The sequence below is a fragment of the Tenrec ecaudatus genome, chromosome 5, assembly GCF_050624435.1.
Source record: "Tenrec ecaudatus isolate mTenEca1 chromosome 5, mTenEca1.hap1, whole genome shotgun sequence".
NCBI classification, from domain to species: Eukaryota; Metazoa; Chordata; class Mammalia; order Afrosoricida; family Tenrecidae; genus Tenrec; species Tenrec ecaudatus.
The window spans coordinates 166935193-166960913 of NC_134534.1; the positions used below are offsets into that span (position 1 = coordinate 166935193).

The 25721-nt window shown below is 39.7% G+C and overlaps 1 protein-coding gene and 1 pseudogene across 1 annotated transcript in view; one reads left to right on the forward strand and one right to left on the reverse strand.

The window, feature by feature from the left end:
• RHEB (Ras homolog, mTORC1 binding) overlaps positions 1–25721 on the forward strand; it is a 53661-nt gene that overhangs the window by 16979 nt on the left and 10961 nt on the right. Inside the window, exons 2-4 of the mRNA XM_075550218.1 lie at positions 14790–14861; positions 22549–22616; positions 23913–23995. Coding sequence (XP_075406333.1) covers positions 14790–14861; positions 22549–22616; positions 23913–23995 — 223 coding nt within the window. The remainder of the gene's footprint in view (positions 1–14789; positions 14862–22548; positions 22617–23912; positions 23996–25721) is intronic.
• On the reverse strand, positions 5577–5768 carry LOC142448374 (small ribosomal subunit protein uS14-like; annotated as a pseudogene).

The following is a 25721-nucleotide window of genomic DNA, read 5'->3' on the forward strand; positions in this document are numbered from 1 at the left end:
ACTTATTTTTCTGTTGATAGTTTTAGTGAAAAATACTTGAGCTTTCCTTTTCTAATAGGTTTCAACCTTACATACTTTCTAATGTTCTCATGTTTAACTGTATGAGAATCATGCACAAAATTTTGATAAGAATATCTTCAAGTCCTCTTGCTATCGAAAGGACTAGAAACATTCAGTCTACAAATGTAAAGTATTTTGTATGTTTACTTCAGAAAAATCACGTGTATGATACAGGTTGAGTGAGAGGTCTGGATTAACTTTGCAGGGAGTTGAGTTAATTAGGGTTCACCGTGGTTCAGAGTCAACTCGGCTTTGGTTGGTTTGGTTTTGCATGCTGGTAGTATTTTCATTGTGAACCAATGCAGCTGAAATCTGAACCACAGATAGAGCATTGTCTATGATTTTCTGGTCATATGTTCAGGAACTTTGCCAGCCCAGAGTCTAGTGAGTTCATGAGCACCTGAAGTTACATACCTTTTTTATTTTGTCTGAGGAAAGAGCCCAGACTTTCATCAGTTATTTGGAGGGCTTTTCAGTCCCTTAAAAGGTTGAAGCACTGGAACTCTTGACTGAATATGACAATGTGACTTTTAAAGTATAGTCCATGTTAGTCAGAAAATGTTAATTAAATATTTGAATACATTTTAAGTCTAGAGTCACAAAGGCAGTCATGATTTCTGCCCCACAAGGAACTTCAGTCTAGTGGGACAGTAAAGAAATACAACGGTAATAAACAAAACTCACTGCTATCTCAGCGACTGGTCAGCGGTTCAAAATCACCAGTAGCTTTGCAGGAGAAAGTTTGGGCTTTCTACTCCTTTAAATAGTTGCAGTCTCGGAAACCCACAGTGGAGTTGTTAGGGGTCAGCACTGACTTGATGGCAGTGAGTTTGGTTTTTTGGCACAAGCCTCACAATCCTCATGCTTCAGCCCATTGTTGCAACCACTGTGCCTGAATCCATCTCAGTGAGGGTCTTCTTTTTTGCAGACTCTCTATCAAGTATGAGGTTTTTCTTCAGGGACTGATCCCTGTTGATGACATATACAAAAGTGTGTAACAAAGACTCACTGCCCTCGCTTCTACAGGACATCCTCTGAGGCAGATTCTATTCCTTTTGGTAGTCCATAGCACACCTCATGTTCTCTAACGTTAGAAGTCAAGAGCCCTCCTTGTATTTACCGCCCACTGAATAAGAACATCTATGCACATGAAGTGTGTGAAACACTTCAGTGACATACATCTGTGGTTTTTTTCTACTTTGAAGTGCTCTTTTGCAAGAGATCCATTGCAGTATGCCCTTTGATTTCCTGACTGCTGCTTCCATGATCACTGATTGTGCATCCAAGTAAAATACAATCCTTAAAAACTTCAATCCTTTCTTAGTTTATGAAGATGTTACTTATTGGTCCGATTGTGAGGAGATTAGTTTTCTTTATGTTGAAGTGTAATCTACTGGAGGCCTTAGTCTTTGATTTTTCATCAGTAATTACTTCAAGTCCTCTTTCGGTTCAGCAAACAAGAGTGTGTCTGTCATCAGTTTCACACAGGTTATTTATGGGTCTGCTTCCAATCCTGATAAAGTATTCTTCATTTGATCTAGCTTCTTGAATTATTTGCTCAGCATACAGATTGAACAAGTATAGTGCAAATGTTTAACTCTGATACACACCTTTCCTGATTCTAAACCATGCAGTGTGTGTCCCCTTGTTCTGTTTGAATAACTGTCTCTTGATTTATGTAGAGGTTCTGCATGAACACTGTTGAGTTATGGAATTCCTATTTTTGCAGTGTGATTTATATGTCATGATCCACATTATCAAACGTCTTTAAATTGTCAATGAAACACAGGTAAGCATCTTTCTACTTTCAACCAAAATCCATTAGCAATGATCTTAATTCCAGTTTTCATTTCTGACAGCTTTCTGTCGATGTACAACAACCACTTTTTAATTACTTTCAGCAATATTTTATTTGCATGTGTTATCAATAATATTGTTTGATGGTTTCTGCATTCTGTTGGATCACCCTTTTTTTTATAACAGGCTATAGATTTCTTCCAGGCTGTTGGCCAGGTAGCTCTTAGCATAGACAAATGTGCCTGTCCAGCACTGCAACTATTTGTTGAAATATTTCAGTTGGTATTTTGTCAATTTCTAAAGGCTTAATTTTCACCAATGCCTTTTGTGTACCACAATCTTTCCTTGATCTATGCTATTTCCCAAAAATAGTTGAACAGCAACCAATTGTTTTTAGTGGAGTGACTGTATTCTTTTGATTTTTTAAAAAATCTTTTGATGCTTCCTGCATCCTTCAGGAGTTTGCCCATAGAATCCGAAGTCCTTATCTTTACACATTGTGTTACAATTTTTGTTTCTTCTCAAGCCATTCTTTGAAATCTTGTTTGAGGTCTTTGCTTCATCATTTTCCCCCCTTTTGCTGTAACTATTATATGTTCAAGAGCAAATTTCAGGGTCCCTTCTGCCATCTATTTTGATTTTTGTTTCCTTTTTATTAACCTTTTGGTTTCTTCGTGTATGATGGCCTTGATATCATCTCTCAGCTTGTTGCGTCTTAAGTCACTGGTGTCCAGTGTATCAACTCTGTTCTTCAGATGGAGTCTTACGTTCAGATGGGATTTTTCAAGGTTGAATTTTGGTTCTCATAGACTTGTCTCAGTTTTCTTCAGCTTCAATTTGAGCATGTATTATTATTCCACACCCAGCCCTTTGCCTTGTTCTGGCTGATGATATTGAGCGTCTCCATTTCTTTCTACAAATGTAGTCTCTTTGGTTCCTGTGTATTACATCCAGCAAACTTCATGAGTGTAGTCAGCACTGATGGGAAAATGTACCTTAAAAGTCTTGCAAAATTCTACCATGTGATCTCTGGTGGTCACTCTTGACATAGTAAACCCTATGGTGGTCTGATGCAAAATGGCTCTTATCCGTCCAATTCAGTTTATGACTATCTAGGATATCTATCTGTATACATTCCGTTTCATTTTTTACAACCTCCAATTTTCCTAGATTCATGCTTTGTGCATACCATGTTCCGATTATAAATGTTAGCAGCTTTTCTCATTTTGAGCTGTACCACACCAACAAATGAAGGTCCTACTCCATCCGCATGGTTATGGTTGACCTGCTTTGAGGAGACTGCTTTTCCTCAGTTGAACTTGGAGTGCCAGAACGGCTCCTTTTTTTGGCTATCAGACAATATTCTGCTATACAGAAGGTTTTCAGTGACTGATTTTTGTTAGAAGTGGCCTACCTCTTTGTTCTTAGTCTGGAAGATCTGCTGAAACTTGTCTACCATAGGTGACCCTGTAGTTACATGAAATACTGGTGGCATAGTTTCCCGTATTGTAAGAATATGCAAGGAACCACAGTATGACAAGCTGATGTGATGGTCTATGGGGGTTGGTACTTATACCGTGCCTATTTTGCAGGAAAGGGTATTGAGTCATCAAAAGGTTAAATGACTTTTCTAAGGCCAGGCAGGTAATAAGCTGTGATTTGAACCCTGGTAGTGGCACTAAAGCCTTTACTCTAATATTCTAGTTAATGTTAAAATGAAGTTATGTTCTTTGAGAGAAATAATCAAAAGGAGAACTAATTTCTGGTTTGGATGATGGAGAATTTCCCGCATGTGCAGTTAATAAAGCCAATGAGACGAGAATAGAGGCAAGTAAAGGAAGACAGTATTGTAAGCGAAGGGAATATAGTATATGCAAAGCTCTTAAGGACTAAGAAAGAGCCTGGCAGTCAGAGAGTAAAGAGAGTATGACAGCAGGAACTAGTGAATGAGGACAAATAGCATTAAGATGTGAGCTCGTTGTCTTTGGGCTAACTATATATTATCAAATGCAGTCTTACAGGCCATGTTAAAAGTTTTAGATATAGTGGGAAATCACTGAAGGATTTTTAAGTAAATGCTTCACTTAATCACTCAAAAAACGGGATGACTTTTAATGGAAAGTGTTTTCTATAAAAGAGCATTTAGTTGATAGCTTGGGCTTTGCAGGCCATTACAATCTCTGTTGCAACTTACCAGTTCTGCCTTTGTAACATAAAAGCAGCCATAAACAAGTGAGTGTGGCTATATTCCAATAAAAGTTTATATAGAGATGCTGAGATTTGGATTTCACATGATTTACACAGGTTACAAAATAGCCTTTTAATTTTTTTTCTCAAGCCACCTAAAGGCATAAAAATAAGTTGTTTTTTTTAAATTTATTGGGAGCTCTTACAGCCCTTAAAACAATCCATACATCCATTGGATCAAGCACATTAGTACATATGTTGCCATCATCATTTTCAAAACATTTTCTTTCTACTTGAGCCTTTGTTATCAGCTCATTTTTTTCCTTCCTCCCCCACCCTTCCACCCTCATGAACCCTAGATAAATTATAAATTATTATGATTTTCATATCTTTACAATATATGCTATTTCCCTTCACCCATGTTTCTGTTCATTACCTTGGCGGGGGGAGGTTGTTGTATGTTGATCAGTCCTGGAGTCTGTGTGTTGAGAGCTCTTACTCAGTACCTGGGGACATGCTAGTGGGTGGGGAGGAAACATTAAAGAACTAGAGGACTGTTGGGTGTTTTGTAGGTGGTATACTGTTCCCTGGCTGACTCGTCCCTACCTTGTGACCCTTCTGTAAGGGGATGTTCAATTGTCTACAAATGGACTTTGGGTTGTTCCTCCAATCCCCCTTGTTTGATATGATTGCTTATGCCTGCTACCTGATTCTGTCAACACCTCTTGATCACACAGACTGGTGCACTTCTTCCATGTGGGCTTTGTTATTTCCCAGCTAGATGGCTGCTTGTTTATCTTCAAGCCTTTAAGACCCCAAATGCTTTGTCTTTTAATAGCCAATCACCATCAGCTTTCATCACCACATTTGCTTATGCACCTATTTTGTCTTCAGCAATCGTGTTGGGAAGGTGAACATCACAGAATGCCAGGTTATTAGAACAAAATGCTCGGCGTTGAGGGAGTACTTGAGTAGAAACCCATTGTCTCTCCGCTACCTTTATACTTAAAATATATAAGTGTATGTACATAGATCTATGTCCCTATTATTGTATGTAAATGCATTTACATAGGCATGTGCCTGTATTTATAGCTCTATAAGTGTCCTTTGCCTTCTAGTTCTTTGCTTCCTTTTACTTTCCTCTTGCCCCACTGTGAACCCTCATTCAGCTCTCAGTTATTCCTCTTGGTTTCGTTGCTCTTGACCAACCACCCCCCACCCCAAACGAGGCATTTTAGACCTTCCTCGCCATTGATTTTAGATCTTGGTTGTTCCCTTCTCCCTGGGTTTGTTGCCCCACCCCCACTTCCTTTCCCTACCTCACCCTTTCGCATGTCCCCCCATGGACTTGAATAATAGGTTTTGTTACCTTTGTTTTCCCTGGTGAAATATACCTAGTTTTGGAGTGTTTACCATTAGTAGGCACCCAATAAGCATCTGAATGAAAGATAATTTTTTTTCAGACTTGAATTTTTAAAAATTTTATGTACAAATAGTTGGCATTGTTTCTTCTTTTGGGTAGCAGTGTTGGATTGTCCATCCAAAGATAACTTAGTCCAGCTTGATGAAGCCGATGTCCTTCGCGTACTGACGGAAACACTGACGGCACATATTGAGGCCGTATTTCCAGATCAGACCGTGCCGGTTTGAGCACACGTGTCAAGAACGGGAAAACCCTGGCTGAATTTTCGCAGGTGGCTCCAGTAGAGCTGCTGGTGACCCATCTTATTTCCGGGCTCTCTCCAAGGCAAAAGGGCGAAAGATAAATTTTATAAGCCAGTTTTACTTGTTCTCTATATTTTTTCTTTATCTTTTAGTACTTTTTCTCCTTATTTTCTCCCAATATGCATTTTTAAAAATTAGGGAATGTGAGAAAGACTGAGATGATGTCAACTGAGCTATTGCTGATAGGAACAAATGGAATAATGTATATGAGAATTTTGTAAACTAAACCAGTGTCTCCTGTAAATTCTGGAAAACAATCAAAATATGAATTATCTGTGTCATGTGCAGGAGCCTTAGTGGCATCGTTGATTATGTGTTGTACTGATAACCAGAAGATCAGCAGTTTGAAACCATCAGCCCCATTTCCAGAGAAAAACAGGCTAATCTTGTGAAGATTTACAACCTCAGGAACCCCTGGGGCAGTTCTACTCTGTCCTACAGGGGAGTTATGAGTTGGAATCAACTTGATGGCAGTGAGTTTGGTTTTTTAGTTGGTACTGTCACATGCCCTCATATGACCCTATCTGTGATAGAGATGCAACTATGAACAACAGCACATTAACATCAGAATGAGAATGTTTGAAAACTCCTATGTACCTCTCTGGTAAAATGAATTGCTTTATATGACCTTTTGCCTTGGTTCTTAGGAAATACAGCTTGAGAGATTTTCCCCCTGAGAAAACAAACAGTACATCTGACCTCCTTTGGGTATACAAGAAAGGAAGAGAGTCATCTCCACACCAGCAAAAGGTCAATTGCCACAAGGCAGAAGTCAGGCATGCTCTACTCTCCATCTTTCTATACCCTATTCTGACACCCACCTATTCTTCCAAGTGAGCACCCAACTTCTCTGCTGGGTTCAATAGTCCATTTTGAATATGTCTGTGGAGATCAAGTTGGTTAATTATGTTTAGTTCTTCTGTATCTTTATTGAATTTTTCATTGTTCTGTCCTTCCTCAGGTGATTTATAGAAGTCTCCTGCTATTGTACTATTGGCTATTTCATTCAAGTTCCATAAGAGTTTGATTAATGTATTTTGGGGGGTCTTTGTTATGTAAATGTTTATTGTGTTTGTCATCTTGTTCAGTTATCTCTAACAATATGTAATGGGTTTCTTTTCACTGACATGGCTTTGGCTTTAAGTCTTTTTTTAATCATTTTATTGGGGGCTCATACAACTCTTAACACAATCCATACATCAATTGTATAAAGCACATTTTTACATTCATTACCCTCATCATTCACAAAACATTTGCTCTCCACATAAGCCTCTGGCATCAGCCCCTCATTTTTCCCCCTCCCTCATGAACCTTTGATAATTTATAAATTATTATTTTGTCATGTCTTACACTGTCCGATGTCTCCCTTCACCCACTTTTCTGTTGTCCGTCCATGAGAGAGGATGTCATGTGTAGATCCTTGTAATTGGTTCCCCCTTTCCAACCCACCCTCCCTCCACCTTCCCAGTATCGCAGCTCACACCACTGGTCCTGAAGGTATCATCCGCCTTGGATTCCCTGTGTTTCCAGTTCCTATCTGTACCAGTATACATCCTCTGGTCTAGCCAGATTTGTAAGGTAGAATTAGGATCATGATAGTGGTGGTGGAGGAAGCATTTAAGAACTAGAGGAAAGTTGTATGTTTCATCGTTGCTACACTGCACCCTGACTGGCTTGTCTCCTCCCTGACACCCTTCTGTAAGCGAATGTCCAGAGGCCTACAAATGGGCTTTGGGTCTCTACTCCATACCACCCCTTCATTCACTATTATATGATTTTTTTGTTCTGATACCTGATCCCCTTCAACACCTCGTGATCACACAGTCTGGTCTACTTCTTCCATGGGTGCTTTGTTACTTCTGAGCTAGATGGCTGCTTGTTTACCTTCAAGCCTTTAAGACCCCACACACTGTATCTTGATAGCTGGGCACCATCAGCTTTCTTCACCACATTTGCTAATGCACCCATTTCTCTTCAGTAATTGTGTAGGGAAGGTGAGCATCATAGAATGCCAATTTAATAGAACAAAGTATTCTTGCATTGAGAGAGTACTTGAGTGGAGTCCCAATGTTCATATGGTATCTTAATACTAAACCTATAAATATATGCAGATAAATCTATTTCTCCATCCTCATATATAAATTTATTTGCATATGTACATGACTTTATTTAGACCTGTATAAATGCCCTTTGCCTCCTAGCTCTTTCCTGTATTTTCTTTGACTTTCCTCTTGTCCCACTATCATGCTCAGTCTTCATTTGGGTTTCAGTACTTCCTCTTGGTTACATTACCCTTGCTCACGCCCTACCAGGCCTCCTACACCCACCTCACCACCAGTTTGGATCACTTGTTGTTCCTTTGTCCCTGGGTTTGTTAACACCACTTCCTTTCCCCTCCCTCCCCCCATCTCCCATGCCCCCCCCACCCCCGAACTGTTGGTCCAGTTGTTTTCTCCTCCAGATTGTTCATCTGGTCTATCTTATTGAGACACAGCTGCGGAGATAATAACATGCACAGAAACAAGACAGAGCAAAACCAAGCAACAACGTACAACAAAACACAACAAGACTTTTTTTCAGAGATTTATATTGGTTTGTTGAGGATATATTTCTTGTAAACAACCTATTTGATAGGTCCTGTTTTCTTAACCAGTCTGTTACTGTCATTTGACTGGTGAATTATTTACGTTAAATGTCATCGGTAGATATGAATTTATGGCTGTCAGTTTTCTGTGTGATTTTTGTGGTGGTGTTGTCCTTAGTATCTTAGTTCCTTGTAAATTTCTGTGCTGAGTAGGTTCCTTTTATTTATTTGTTTGTTTTTATTTTTTTAGTATGTTCTGTTTGTAGGTTTTCTTGTTTTTTCTTTGCTGTTATTTTATTTACTAGATTTTTATTTCCTCTCTTTAATTTTGGTGAGGCTTGTCCATTTCCTATGAGGTTACCTTGTTTATTATTTTCTTTCCAAATGTAACATTGTCTATTCTCTCTTGCAAACTACTTGAGTTTCCTCTTCATTCAGATATATTTTATCTATACTTTCCCTCTATTTTTTTCTTAGTTATCTTTCTTGCAGAAAGAATATCTGAGTTTTCGGTTTTCTAAGTTTCTTTTATTTTGAGTAGTGCTTTAAGTGGTTTGATTTCTGTATGATGATGTCTTGTATAGTGATCTCAGATTGAGACTTCCTTTTATTGATTCTGTGTCCAAAGAACTCCTCTTAGTATTTTTTGTAGTGTTGGTCTTATCCACCTAGATTGCTTTAATTCCTCCCTATCTGCAAATGCCCCTCTTGCTCCTTCATATTTGAGAGGTTATTTTGCTAGATATAAGATTCTTACTAGGCTTTTTTTTCCTTCAGATTTTTATGTAAATAATTCCATTACTTTCATGCCTGAATGGTGTCTACTGAAAAAATCCGTGCTTAAACTCACTGGCTCCCCTTTGTAGGTAACCTTTCTATTTTCCTTATCTGCCTTCAGGATTCTGCCCTTGTTCTTGATATTAAAAACTCTGACTGATATGTACTGTTGATTTTGTTTGAGGGTTTATCCTGTTTGGATTTATTTCAGCTTTTTAAATGTTTATTTTCTCTGCTTTTCGGACGGTTTTCTTCTAGCAGTTTCTAGACTGTTTTCTCTTGCTTTTGTTTGTTTGTTTTCTTCCTGTTCTGAAATGCCAATGAGATATACTTTATTGTTCATTTTAAAATTTTTGTTTAATAAATCATTTTATTGGAGCTCATACAACTCTTATCACAATCCATACATACGTCAATTGAATAAAGCACCCTTCTACATCCGTTGCCCTCATCATTTTCAAAATTTGCCTTCCACTTGGGTTCCTGGAATCAGCTCATTTTCCATTTTTTCCCTCCCCGTTTTCACCTCCTCCAAGAAAATAGTTTATAAATTATTATTTTATCTTATCATAGACTGCCCGGCGTGTCCCCTCACCCACCTTCCCATTGCCCATCCCTCAGAGAGGAGGCTACACAGATCCCCGAGATCAGTTCTCCCTTTCTACACCCCCTTCTCTCCCGGTGCGGCCACTCTTACCGCTGGTCCCGAGGGATTCATCTGTCCTAGATTTCCTGTGTTTCCAGATCCCTACTGCACCGCTGTGCATCCTCTGGTCTAACCAGGTCCACAAGGCAGAATTGGGATAATGATAATTGGGTGGGGGGCTTTATTCTTGATAATGGCCCATATAATTCTTAAGATTTTCTTTGGATTATTTTGCTGGTGTTTTTTTTTTAATTATTGTTCTCATAGATTGGAATCGAGAGATTCATCTTCAAACCAACCAATTGGGCCTTCCATTACTTCAGTTCTGTTGCTTTTCTCTTTTAAACTGTGATTTGATTCCATCATCTTAGTATTAATATTATGGATTTCTATTTGTGGGTAGGAAGGTGGGGGGTAGTATGGTTTCTACTTTTTCATCTTTTTCTTGACCTTTTTCTCCATGTGTTGGAAGTGTCAGAACATCGTTCTTCTGAATTCCTTTTCTAGTAGTTCCACTGCTTTTCTTCTTCAGGAATGCCTCTTGGCTCTGTATATTAGTCACTTGTTTGTGCCAGACTAGCTTGCTTCTTTGTATAAAGTGAGATTGCCTGTTGTCTCCAAGACTGTGATGTAACCTCCAGGTATGTGCGGTATGGGCGAGGAGAGGCCAGAGCTATTGACTCCGCCAAATAGTGGCTGAATGGAGTAACAAAACATAAAAGGATAGAAGTTTCAGGTTTTACACAGGGCACTTCACACACCCACACATGGAGTCCTGAGGCCAGAGAAGATCACTGCATGGCCTCTTGTGAAGCAGAAGGGGCCGCAGGCCCTGGGTTATGGATTTTCAGGCCCTCCGCTGGGAGGCATGGCTGACGACCCTGGTCTACCCCATTGGCTGAATTGGATTCATTTGACCCAGATGGGCCAATCCAGGTGTAACACTCACCTAGGTGTACCACCCGTTCCTGGCCGGAAGCTTGAACTTCTAAGTATACCTTGAGCACCTCAGTCCTTATGCTAGCTACCTAACAAAAACACAAACAGCAACAATGATAGTAATGGCAATTTAAAACTTACGCACTTGCATATGACCGCAGGAGCATGAACTGCTGCGTACTCGGTGTGTGTATGTAAAATAAAGGAGTAGACACATTTCATGTCAGCATGCCCACTGTGACCTCAGCAGCCAGGTCTGCACAGAGGGAGGGAGGAGTAGAAGCCAGTATATTTCTAACCAAGGTTTATATATCTTTAGGGGCTGTGCAAGCCCCCCTGATTACAGGTGACCACACATGTAACAGGAAGGGGTTGTGCTATAGGGGATACAAACAATGGGAGGGGACAACCTTGGCATGTGCACACAATAGGAAGGGGAGAGATTAGGGGAACACATGTGACAAGATGGGTGGATCCTAGGTTCAAGATGGCAGTCTAACCTGGATCCTCCTTGACTTTGTATCTGGGCTTTCCTTCAGGGAAACAATCACTTTCCTTATTAGTCATGTGTGAGCCCCACCTATGATGGGACAGACAGTGGTGTCTAATTGCTTTAGATGCTGATGCCCTCAGGGAGAAAACTTCTAAGGAGCTGACTACACACAGGCTAGCAAGCAGGAAAAACTTCTGTATCCCACAATGAAGAATTAGGGATTTTTCCCTCCCTCCTGTATCCTGTGTCTGCCCAATATTGGTTTATCAAAAAATAAGAATTGAACCACAAGGAGAAAAAAAACAAAACTTTTCCCGAGACTCCTGTCCTGTGGTGGCTGACTGCAGTGAATGTCACAGGGTGTGGGTATTAGAAAGTAAATAAAAGCATCCCAGGGGAGGCTTTTTGCCCCAGGAGATTAAAGTTTTCAAACCAGAACCTGGTGCTGGAGCCAAGTAGGTGATCCCAGCCTCTGGCAATCTGGAGTACATGCCAGTATTGGCACTGGGGAGTTACAGCAGAGGCCCCACGATATTTCAGTCCCCTGTGTTAGTTTAGCTGTACTATAAGAAGTACCCACCTGACCCACCCCTTGCATATTCAAAGAAGGAGACTAGCCACCGATGAGTAGAATACACCAGGTATGACTCAGTCATTGCTGTATTCATTGGGGGCAGTGTGGGGACCAGAGAGAGGGGTGCCCACCTCTCTGGGTTTTGCTGTTAGCTGGCCAGAGAGGTAAGTCACAGTTGTCCTTTCTGGTTATCCTGCCAGAGCTTGCCCAGCAGTTCCAAGTGGAGCTGTTCTATTCCAGCAAGTGGAGAGTTCACAGCAACCACTGGTGGAATCTTTAGCTCATTGCACCACAGGTGTGTCCCGCTCACTCCGCTACCCTTTTCGGAACTATCCAGGACCCACCGCTCTCCTCAGCCTGTGCCTTGCAGCTTTATTGTAGAAAGAACAAATAACAAATTTGCCTGCATTGCCATTTTAGTGGAAGTCACCATTTAATTCCTTAACTGCTGCTTCCTGAGCATTGATTGTGGACCCAAGCAAAAAATGAAATCCTTGACAACTTAAATAGTTTCTCCATTTATCATGATGTTTATCTGTTCAAGCATTTTGTTTTTCTTTTATATTGAGTAGAAGTTGACTCTGAAGGCTGCAGTTGGTCTTCATCATCAAGTCCTCCTTGCTTTCAGCAAGCAGGGATGTGTCGTCCATTCCTCATGCTGAGATTTTCTTCATATGGTCTAGATTTTCCGATTATTTACTCAACATACAGATTGAATAAATATGGGGAAAGGATACAACCCTGGCACACACATTTCTTGATTTTAAACCATGCATATTCCCTTGTTCTGTTCCAATGACTGCCTCTTGATCTAGGTCTCAGTTCCTCATGAGCACAGTGATTCCGTCTGGAATACCCATTCTTCTCAGTGCTGTCCAAAGCCTTTGATTCCTTCGAGAGAGAAGGTATCAAGACACATTTTATGGTAATGACAGGGGTTTTTCTTTTTTTAAATGTATTGATCCAAGAGGCCTGAATGGGAGAAGAAAAACAAAAAACCCGAAAAGCTTAACTAGTTCTGAGGAAGATACCCTGAGGCCAACCTCTGTAAATATCATGTGTTGCCTTGAAATGACTTCTTTCCCATAATGGAGCCACCTCTTCCTACCCTCTCAGGTTTATCAGGAAGACTGGTCATGGAGCCCTTCTTGTCTTCCAGGATTTGTGCTGGTTCCCTTGGCAGTTTAGTGGTCAGAAACATGCATGTAGAGCCATCGTAAGTACTCTACACAAATATGTCTTAAAAACTACTGGTTCACACCCTGGTTTGGAAAACATTGCTCTTCTGTATAAGAGCCCCCAATAAAATTATGTATTTAAAAATTGTCAAAGAAAAAGAAAACATTGCTCTAGAGATAGGCTGAATCTGGTAATGGGAGACCGAAAATGAGAAAGCAGAGAGTATGCATGCTTTTCTATATTGCTAATGAGTCCCTGTTTGTTTGGTCTATACCAGACAATCGTTGGGTGGTGCACATGGTTTATGTACTCAGCTGCTAACTGAAAGGGGTGAGTCTATCCATAGGTGACGCCAAAGAAAGACCTGGTAACCTGCTTCCCAACTTTCTGAAGCATAGTGATGTTTTTTCTTTTTTTAAATCTTTTTATTGGGGCTCATAAAGCTCTTACCACAATCTGTACATGCATCAATTGAGCAAAGCACCCTTATACATTCGTTGCACTCGTCATTCTCATAATTCACCTTCCACTTGGGTTCCTGGAATCAGCTCGGTTTCCCTTTTTTTCCCCCTTCACCTCCCTCCCCGATCCCACCCCTGGTCCCTTGATAGTTTATAAATAATTATTATATCTTATCTTACACTCCCCGGCATCTCCCCTCACCCGCCTCCCCATTGCCCATCTCCCAGAGAGGACGTTACACATAGATCTCCGAGATCGGTTCTCCCTTTCTACACCCCCTTCCCTCCTGGTGTCGCCACTCCTACCGTGGGTGTTGAGGGGTTCGTCTGTCCTAGATTCCCTGTGTTTCCAGATCCCCACTGCACCGCTGTACATCCTCTGGTATAACCAGGTCCGCAAGGTAGAATTTGGGGTCATGATAATTGGGAGGGGAGGAAGCGTTCAGGAACTAGAGGAAGGTTTTGAGTTTCATTGTTGCTACACTGGACCCTGAGTGACTCATCATGTACTCCCCCTCTTTCACGGTGATGTGATTCTCACCACCACCCCACCTTTGTTTGAGACCTGGTCTCCTCTGTCCTTCACGGTCACCTATGTTGGTGTGCTGCTTCCGTGTGGGCTCGGTTGCTTCTGGGCTAGATGGCCGCTTGTTTGCTTTCAAACCTTTAAGTCCCCAGACGCTATATCTCTCAGTAGCCGGGCACCATCAGCCTTCTTCACCACACTTGCTTATGCACACTTTCGTCTTCAGCGATTATGTGAGGAAGGTGATCACACAATGATTATTTTTGTTCCTTGGTGTCTGCTACATGGTCCATTCAACAACTTGTATTCTCTTAGGCCGTGTGCTTCTTCTCTGTGGGCTTTGTTGCTTCTGAGCTAGATGGCCACTTGGCATAGTGATGTTTTGACACACATGTTCTCCATGAGCCAGAATCAACTTGATGTCATAATTAGACATATAATCCTGGAGACTGAGACAAGTTTTCTGCCTTCAAAGATGTTTGTTTCGAAGCTTTGTTAAATATTTTCAAGTTATCTGCTTTAAAAGTTATATCTGTTGGTACCAGTTCTACTAACCATATGTCTAAATGTTTACCTCTAACAATATTTGCTGTGCTTGTTGGCTAATATTAATGTCACAGAAGTGTTTAATTCATAAAAAACATAGCTGCTTATATTCCTTCCATGTAATGCAAATTCATAGATTCATTTTCTTTTTTGAAACTACGCAGATGATAAAGGAGTATTTTTCTGATTCTAATCCTTTCATTTTTTAATCTGATCACATACTGTATTTTTTGTTATGGATCAACAGTAGAGTTGTATGCTTTTTAACTATAATACACCAATTCTTCTGTTATAGGGAAATCTTCATTGACAATACAGTTTGTTGAAGGCCAGTTTGTTGATTCCTACGATCCAACCATTGAGAACAGTAAGTATTGTTTTCAAGAATTTATAGACAGGAACTTTCCTTTTGTTTATAAATAACCATTGCATGTTCGTGAAGGCGTTACAGGGAGTAATTATTTTTATGTAGTCCACGATCTAAGAATATTTTTTCTTTAGTATTTGAAAAACAGCAAAAGAAGATTTGACATATTAAAATTATATGAAATTCAAATTTCATATCGCATAAAGTTGTCTTAGAATATTGACATGCTCATTTGTTTGCATATTGACTATGGCTGCATTTGTGCTATAATGTCAAAGATGAGTAGTCGCAACAAAGATTACATTGTAAAATCTGCTCTTTACCAAAGAGTCCTGGTGGCACCATGGTTTAGTGATTGGCCGCTAACCTACCCATCACTTCCCATAGATAACGAACTGGTGATTTTCTCTTATAAATATTGCAGCCTAGAAAATTCAAAGGGATTATTTTACTCTGGTACATGGGGTCAACAAACAAAATCAACTCTAGCATTTAACAACAATAAACTCTTTAAAGGAAAAGTTTGCCAGCCCTCTGTCTTAGAATTCCCAGCTCTCCATTGTATTTTCCATATGCCAGTGGCAGGGAGAGAAGCCCTTTGGCTGTTACACTAACTTTGGGAAGACTCCACTGTTTGCATGTAACTTCTACCAGTATCTGCATGAGGAGTCCAGGTTACATGCTGTGTTGTGTTGTGTAGCTAACCATTTTAATTGGAAAGTTGTATGAGAAGTTAAATTATCGTTACATTGGAATAATATCAGAAGAAAGATATGATTGTTGGTCTTATTATTTGCTATACATAGCAATTTAAGATTTTATGTCTTTAAAGAAATATTCATTTGGGAATTTTAACTGTAGAATAATAGAAAATCCGTGTGATGCTAACTTTTGTCCATAAAAGTAGTTTTTATAATTGCATGTATTTGTGCAATTTAAGATTGAGCTAGATGGAAAGTTACTTACAGTATCACATACATTTCCCCCCACTCCCACCTCACCCCCCGCAGGTTGTTTCTTTATATTATTATTTCTTCAGAAAAAGTCGAATTTGGATAGCTTGATAATGTTCTTGCCTGCTTCTTTAAACTGCTAACATCCTTGATCTCATTTTTAATTTTAAGAAATCTAATACAAGTATAGTATTTAATAGTGTTTAGTCTCTATTTTTAATGTGCCACTCGTGACTTTACAGAAATTAAAAGGAACATGAGAGAACCGTAAACAAAACTAGGCCAGCCTACTTGATAACTTACACCAAATGGATAAATTCCTAGAAACATACAAACTGCATACAATAAGTTCCTTTGTGTCTCCTTTTGCCTTAGTTCCTGGAGAAAAGACAGGTCAGGAGGCTTTTCTCTAAGCCACAACGAGTTACCTTTGCCATAGTTTCCACCCCAGAGGGTCTGTCACTTTGTCTGTGTTGATTGACCTTTAGTGAGCAAACTCAAGAACAACTTGATGGCTTTAATACTTTTTTTTAATCACTTTATTGGGGGCTCGTACAACTTTTTCACAATCCATTCATCCATCATTGTATAAACCACATTTGTACATTTGTTGCCATCATCATTCTCAAAAAAATTTTTTTCTACCTGAGCGCTTGGTATCAGCTCCTCATTTTCCCTTCCCCCACCCTCCCTCCCTCAAGAACCCTAGATAATTTATAAATTATTATTATTTTGTCATGTCTCACACTGTCCCGGCATCTCCCTTTACTCACTTTTCTGTTGCCTGTCCCCTAGGGAGGGGGTTATATGTAGATCCTTGTAATTGGTTCCCCCTTTCTACCCCACCTTCCCTCCACCCTCCCGGTATTGCCACTCTCACTACTGGTCCTGAGGAGTTCATCTGTCCTGGGTTCCCTGTGTTTCCAGTTCCTATCTGTACCAGTGTACATCCTCTGGTCTAGCCAGATTCATAAAGTAGAATTAGGATCATGATAATGGGGGGGAGGGGGCAGCATTTAAGAACTAGAGGAAAGTTGTATGTTGCATTGTTGCTACACTGTACTCCGACTGGCTCGTCTCCTACTTGAGACCCTTCTATAAGGGGGTGTCCAGTTGCCTAGATAGTCTCTTGTTTATCTTTAAGACCCCAGACACTATATTTTTTTTGTAGCTGCACACCATCAGCTTTCTTCACCACATTTGCTTATGCACCCGCTTTATGTCAGGAAGGTGAGCATCATGGAATGTCAATTTAATAGAACAAAGTGTTCTTGCATTGAGGGAGTACTTGAGTGGAGGCCCAATGTCCATCTGCTGCCTTAACACTAAACCTATAAATATATGCTCATAGAACTATTTTTCCATCGTCATATATAAATATATTTACATATGTACATGCATATATTTAGACCTCTATAAGTGCCCTTTGCCTTCCAGTTCTTTCCTCTATTTCCTGTTACTTTCCTCTTGTCCCACTATCATGCTCAGCCTTCATTTGGGTTTCAGTAATTCCTCTCAGTTACATTGCCCTTGATCAAGCCCTACCAGGCATCTTACACCCTCCTCACCATCGATTTTGGATCACTTGTTGTTTCCTTGTCCCTTGGTTGGTTAACACCACTTTCTTTCCCCCACTTGTCCCTCTTCCATATCCCCCTCCCATCTGACCTGTCCCCCCAACTGTTGGTCCCATTGTTTTCTCTTCCAGATTGTTTATCCCGCCTATCTTATCTAGATAGGCCTGCAGGGATAATAATATGCATAAAAACAAGACAGAGCAAAACCAAGCAACCAAAGAAAACATGAAAATGGCAACAACAACAAAAAAACAGGTTTTAATACTTTTTATGTGGTCTGGGCCACAAACAGTAGTATGCACACTGCGGGTATAGGTCAATATACTATAGATTATGCAAATGAAGAACCAACACTGTGGGTTTCTGAGACCAACTCTTTACAGGAGTAGAAAGCCTCGTCTTTCTCCTCATAAAGGTGTACAAATCAAAACCACAATAATCATTTCCCACCTGCAAAGATGACTCTTGTCAGTAAGTGCTGGTGAGGAGAGATCCCCTCACTCTTACACAGCTGGTGGAAATGCAGCATGGTGCGACTGTGGTGGGAACCAGTTTGCTGATTCCTCAGAAGGTTAAGAAGCACCTTATGAGCTTCAGCAATTTCATTCTTAGATGTATACAGAAGTCTCAAACGTGTGCAACAATTTTCATTATAGCATTATTTGTAGCAATCAACGCATAGAATCAGTGTCCAACAACAAACCAATGACAAGTAGACAGGTGCCAACCACAAGTGTGGTGTGTCCACATGACACCTCAGTCGTCAGACATGTTGACTTCAGATTGGGGGCTTATTTGACATTACTTCAAGATGTCAGTTGCAAGCTCAAAAATTGACACAACTTACTTTCTGATTTATTAGTTCCTACTCCCTCTTCAGGCTTGATATTTGCCAGAATGACGCATAGAAACCAAGCTTGTACCATACATACAACTAGAGATTTATCATAACCAGAAAGGATATAAATGAAAGAGATGCTTGGGACACGATTTGGGAGCATTCCCAATGCAAAGGTTCCATGTCCCAAGAAGCGTGCTATCTTCCTAAGATGAAATGTTCTTTACCGAGACGGTCTCTGCCTGTCAGGGCTTTTGTGTCAGCGTATCTGGCATGAGAGACAGCTGAAATTAGTTGGCACTGGCCTCTGTTTGAGTTTTGTTTGTTTGACCAGTTACTGTTCACCAGCACAAAGTCTCAGGTGCATGGCCTGGAAGTCCCAGAGCCAAAGACAAAAGGGTGAAATGGAGTTCTTTCTCCCATAGCAGACAATAGGAAGTTTGGGGGCTATTTGGTTAGTTGGCATTTTTTTTAGCAGTTTTATTGGGACATGTCCACATATCATAAAATTTAGTAGTTCAATCATATCAAGCAGGGTTGTATAATCATTACCAAAATCAATTTTAGAACATTTTCTTCTTTCTTGTACTCCTTGTTATTAGTTCCTCATTTTCCCCCAACCTCCCCTGCCATGCCCCCAAGAAACCGTTAATCCAGTAACTGTCTCTAGATTCACCCATCTTGGATTTTATATACAAAAAAACATACTAAAGGGGAAAAAAAGGCCAGCAGCAATATCAAAATAAAATAAGAGAAAAACCTCAAGCTAAAAAAAGCATAAAATATTGAAAACTAGAACAACTTTTGAATGGATCAAAAAAGGGAAGTCATATGATTAGGTGTTAAATTTTCACCTAGTCACATCTGCCATAATCTAGCTTGGTTTGCTTTTTTAACCAAAGCATTATATGCTTTAGTCTCACCTACTCACAGACAGGCTGTCTGATTCTCTGCAGACTTATCCGAGTAGGTTTGCCCAAAAGTAGCACAAGCACACTGTAACTTCTCTGTTAATCTTCTGAGATAACAATCTCATTGTGTTTCATTTCTTTCCATGTAACCCTCCAATGGGAAGCAAATATTTTCCCAGTTCCACCGATGGAGCAGTGTTTTAGGGTGTTGTTTACCTATAAATGAATAAAGAGTGCCACGATTTCCTGAGGGTGCAGGTGGGAGGCTACTGATAGCAATGATGTATAACCCCACTCAAGGGTAACAAATAACAGAATGTAGGTGAACGGATGGTCTAAGATATGGCAAAAGTAATAGTCATAATATATAATAAGGGTTCATGGAGGTGATGGGGTTGGGATAAAAGGGAGCTGCTATCAAAGAGTTCAAGAAGAAAGAAAATGTTTCGAAAACGATGGTTGCAGCAGGTGTACAACTATGCTTGATCTAATTGAATTATGATTTAAAAAAATTATAGACTGATCTTGTTAAATAAAAATCATTTTTTAAACTTCACCTGATAAAAAACAAATACTATTCAAAATCACATAGGCCAATGCAAATATTGTGTATGTTTTAATTAATAGGAAAGGAGATTGTGGCTTTAAGTCAAGTTATTATAAAAATCATGTAATTACCCCCACTTTATTAGTTACTTTAATCTCTGGCCATGGTAGTAATAAGAGACAACTTAAACTCCTGGATTGCATACATACTCTTCTTTACCTCCATTATGTAGCACCAATGGCATAGTAGGTTATGAGTTGAACTGCAAACAGCAGGGTCATTAGCTATTCTGCAGGAGAAAGTTGAGGAGGCTTTTTACTCCCATAAAAAAAATGTATCATCTTGGAAGCCCAAGGAGCAGTTCTGCTCTGGGCTTCAGGGTCATTAGGAGTTGGAACTGGCTTGGTGGCAGTGAGTTTGGCTTTTTGGCTTGAAATCAAGATCAGTAAGACCACTCAATAGAATAACACGCTCCTTTGTTTGTTGGATCCACAGGTGTTAAGGGCCAGAAGATGGCCAGAAGGCATTCTGAACTTGTAATTCAATAGAATCAGTGTTGTGTCTCCTGATAGGAGTCTTCATCTTTTTAAATTTAAGACTTTCAGACCCAAAGAGCATAGGGTCATAGGGGCACAAAACAAAAATGGAAGTGGGTCACTAGGTGTAATAGTGAATGGTTCCACTCTCATTTTTACCCTGTTGTTCCTGAACATGTGAGTTATGACCATTGGAGAAATAGCTCTATATATCGGGTGCTGGTGCTCATTTAGAGGATACACCGCCTCCTGGAGAACATTGCCCCAACCATGCAAGATAGTGTCATCTCCCTGGCACCATAATTGTGTCTTTAAAAAGCCATCATTCTATCACATTAGCTACTTCAGTATGATGGGAACATTTAAAAGCAGTGGATTCCATTAATATAGGCCCATTGCCTCACTTCATTTGTTGTGAAGTAAGTCTTCATCCAACTCTGTGCAGTATGGGATCCTATGTGGTGGATAAGACATTCTATAAGTCTACAAATAATCGTTTGGGGCAGAAGCATTGTGTGCAGGCAAGGCAGATCTGTATCCAGAGTAAGTGTCTTCCAGGAAGAAGAAAGGACTGCCCTTTTCATGGTAGAAGTGTTCCTATGCAATCATCCTGTTAGGTGATCTCCCCAGGAATGGTTTCCTATCTTGGTGTTAGTCTCTGCTGCTGCTGCTGCTGGCAAATGAGCCCTTGGCAGTGGCAGTGGCAAAGTCTACCTTGGTAAGCCAGTTGAGTTGGTGTTTTCAGCTGTTGATGAGGTGGTAGAGTAGCACTCACCCTGTAGATGTGTCTATGGAAGATACAGGTGGGGCTGGGCAGTATGGACACAGTTGCTTTCTTGTTCCCAGCTACCAGTACCAGGCCACTGTCTGGATGAAATGCTACTTGTAAAAGTTAAACTTGATCTCACTGCGTCAGACTAGTGGACAATTTTTCCTTATATTGCCTCTTTAACCACTTCTGTTCCGCTGCTTCTCCTACTCAGTATTCAATCCAATTCTGTCCTATTTTCTTTTGAAGCTCAGGGTTCCAGCATTATCCTCTGTATCTGTTCTATTCTCTCATGTTTTTGATAGAGTACCTGTATAGCTTGTCTGCCTACTTGGTCGTTTTGCCAGAAGTCAGGACGGAAGGGTCTCGATGGATGAAATGGGTGTGACATTGGGTATTCCCCACCATCAGAGACTTACCTTTGATGTTGTTTTCATCTGGTTTAACTGTTTCCTTCAAATGATAATTTCTACAAAAGGAACAAAAAAGGTTTGGCAGTGACAAATGACACATTTCTGGAGCCATACACTTTTTTTTGCTTTAGTGGTCTGTCACCTTCATTCAGCTGACTGTAGCACCCCTGCTTGGATCAATAAAGTAGGATCCCAGTGCACTCTGGCTGTTCCTTCTCCCAGCTATCTCTCCATGTGGAATTCATAGTTCAAATGAGATTTATCTGCCTTCTTTGTCATGTAGAATTCTTTCCATCTCTTTGTTTGTGCTTTGCCTCCTGTTTATGGGACAGAGTGGGCAGAAGTGGGTTCTCTCTCCCTGTGCCAGAGTAGATCTGCTACCAGGCTGTCATCCATTAATGGACAGCCAGGGGGTTGGAGGCGTCTTCTCTTCCATGAGTCATGATGGTTGCACAGGATACACAGAAGCAGTATGTTCTATTTAGCTGTCAGGCATCCAGATGGTTACTTTTAATATTCTATTGCTGTTAATAGTTCTCTACTCTTTTGTCTATATTTGTTTAAAGTCTATCTCCTTAGAATTCTAAATCGACTTTTCTGGAAGTTATTTTTAAGTCTGATTTTATCCCCCTTGATAGGAAAAAAAGTTGTGACAAATAGCTAGAATTCATTAATTGTGTGGGTATGATGGTTTTAACACAGAACATCTGTTCCATTGCCATTTTATCTTTTAATAAATTGGTTAATTTTTATATACTGATAGTGAATGCTTCAATGAATGGTACCACTTTGCTCTGACAGCAGACCTTTCATAAACCAAACCATTTTGTGCTTTTGATTCTTTCTAGACTATACACCTTATGTTTCACTTGACATGAGAAAGACTGCCCACATTCAGATTACTTTTCTAGGATGTAAATTGTTCCCTAATTTCAATTTCTTTTTAAAAGAGTCGGATTTGCCTACATTTGTTTTCAGTTACTGTCCAGGGCATAGGAGATAACCTTGACAACTCAGGGTTTTCTGTTTTGCTGTGTGGAACCTTTTTATAACATCATTAGGACCTCTGTCTAATCTGTTAGCTTTCTTTCAAGCTTTAAAAGATCTGAGTTTCTTTATATTTAATTTTCTCTTTTCTCTTAGCCTTTACAAAGTTGATCACAGTAAATGGACAAGAATATCATCTTCAACTTGTGGACACAGCTGGGCAGGTACGTGATCTCTGTAGTGTCTTGAAATCTTAATACAGTTAACCCTCCCACCTCGCATGCTTGAAGTATGCTGTTCTGGTGAGCGCAAGTGTTAGGGATCTCTGCTGCAACTCCTGAAGAGATGGGCTGCTTACACAGAGATCATTACCATCCCAGCACACGAGTTCACCACACTCGCCACAGGCGAGGAGACCCATGTGTAAGTGAGCCCATGCAGGTCAAACCTATGTGGTTCAAGAGTCAACTATATTTGATTTTCTACTTTAGAATTGTTACAAGTATATTTATGGTGTGAGGGTTTATATGTATTACAGATTAGCGGTTTTCTAGTTTTAACACATACTCTCACATTAAGATGAAAAGTAAGTCTTTTATAGGGAAACAACAGGAGCAAAGCTCCAGGATAAAATGAGCTGGTGTTATTTCAAGAGAACTTAGGCCATAAAAAGTTAGGGCTGATTGGAATAGAAGATATCGTTTGAGTGCTGCCTTTTCTGTCTATAATTTTTAACTCCAACGTGCTCTGAAGTTGTATATAGAGTTCAAGAGTCTGAGTGTATTGATTAGTGCAGTGTCCTGACTTTCTCTTTCCTTCCACTCTCATAATGCTTGGTAATGTTGCCAATGGAACTAACAGACACAGAAGTGGTTGGGCTTGTCAAATAGGTTAAATGATGATAGTAAGATCTAATGGATTCTGAACATCTCCTTCATAAAAGAAATACAATGTTTTTGCCCTGATCAAAGATCTCTGACCCATTTATCTTTTGCTGCCTTCCCTTTTTGTCTTAGAGGAAGTATAGAAGGTTGTGCCTACTGAAGTCCTACATCAGTTAGAATAATAAAATCTGAATATTGGTTTTCAAACACATCATCACCCAAAACCAGTCTTTTAAAAGTCTTCAATGTTTTTTATGTTTGTGTTAGGTATTGATGTTCAGGTAGTCTCCAACTTACAATCAGATTCCATTCTGACAACTCCCATTTTGTCAGCTGCTATATAACAGTGTTTGACAGTAAATCATAACATTAAAAATATGTGAATGAACAGCTGAGAATGGTAAGACCAGCACTTGCAAAGTTGCATATTACTGACAATAAAATGTACTAAGAAAAAGAAATAGGAGGTTTGTCATAACTCAGATATGATGTAAATCAGCAACTATTTGTAATATACTGTATGCTTATTTGGTCAATGAAAAAGTTTGGGGGAAACAGAAAATGGTTGGGTAATGGTTGCTTGTTATGATATATTTACTAAAGGTATTTGCTAAGCATATGTTTTTTCTTCCATAGGATGAATATTCCATCTTTCCTCAGACATACTCTATAGATATCAATGGTTATATTCTTGTGTACTCTGTTACATCAATCAAAAGGTATACTTCTCATATTTGTGGTTTTTTATTTGCTGCACATTGCATTAACTCTTTTCAAGGATTATGCTTCCAGTATTAAACTAATTATTTTTATAGAGATTGCATGTATAATGGAACTAAGTGTCTTAAAAAAAATATTGTCTGGGTGGGTGTCCTTTTATAGCAATAGATTAAAGGTTTCTCTGACAGGAACTTTGCTAATGGAAATGGTAAATATACAAATTAATTTTAGTGTTTATGTGTTGTTACTATATAATGTACAGGAGCTCTGGTGGCTTAAAGGGGGGTTATGTGTTGGGCTACCAGTGAGAAGGGTCCGAAGTTTGAAACCAGTCGCTATTCCTCAGACTGGAGATGAGAGAGCTATACTTCTGTACAGAGTTAGTCTCCGAAACCCGAAGGGCAGTTCTACCCTGACCTACAAGGTGACTGTGAGTCAGAATTGACTTGGAGACAGTGAGTTTAGACCATAAAATGTGTAACGGATTTCCTAATACAATTGTAGCATTATTGTGAGTTCAATATTTTATTCTTTGAATTTATGAAGTCAGAGCATTATGTTGAGTAATAACAGCCTCCGTTTGCTGCATAAAACGGCATACCTACTTTTGATTGTGATACTCGGTTTTGGCTCCTCTGCGCGCTTTCTCAGGAGTTAGCACATGTTGCAGCAAGGGAGTAGAACATGTCACATGGCCTGTGCTTGGTTTCTGAGCACTGAGCAGACACGTCTTTAAAGAATTCATGGAAATTTAGTGACAGTGGAGGGGAGTTTTGTGAATGTCTAGTTTCTGTTGAGTGTGGCATGCCAACAAGTTTACTCTGCTCTTGACACTCATATTGCATACTAATATATTCACCATTAACTTAAACAGGCCTTGGCCAGAGATCTCCGTGCTTTACATGGGAACCGAGTGACGAAGGGGCCAGTAACTTGCCCAGGTTGTGTGGACAGTGGCATTGCTGAGATGATATCCAGGCTTCTGATTACCCAGTCAAAGCCAGCACCGTCAAAGTAGAACTATGATGATAGAAATATTCTCTCTCTGCACTGCTCCATTTGATAGCCACTAGCCACCTGGGCAAGTGAAAGTTACATAAAGTTTAAAATTCTATTCTTTGGTCACACTGGGTACATTCCAAGTGCTTCTTAATAAGCCAGTATAGCTAGTGGGTAGATGGAAGTTGAGGCTCATTACCAGTGCTCACTATCAGTGTTTGACTACAGTATTTATTCTTTTACATAAACCCTTTTCTACCAGTCGCTGAAATGCTTACAGCTGAAACAAAAAAATAGGAAAGGGAAATCACTTGAATTAGTGATAATTTCTTGGTGTATTTCTTTCTGGTGTCCTTTTTATTTTGCATGCATAGTTTTAACGTGTTTCCTTTCAAAATGCTGTTTTATATTTTTACTTATGAATAGATACTTTTTCTTAAGTGCTCTTGGAAAGCAGTGAGTTGAGGACGTAGGATTCAATAGTAGATGGATAACTGTCCAATGTGTTTCTATTTTTCCAATAAATTGTAAGCTTAGATCTTCTATATAAAACCACTGGCCACCCATTGAACTGCTCAGCACAAGACCAGCTGTTGCAATCTTCGCTGTTCTATGGGGTCACTGAGTTGGAATTGACTCAGCAGTGAATTTGTTTTTGAGTGTTTATTATTTGGGCGCTTGTTAGTTTTCTTAATGTTAACTTGTATTTTATTTTACACAGTTTTA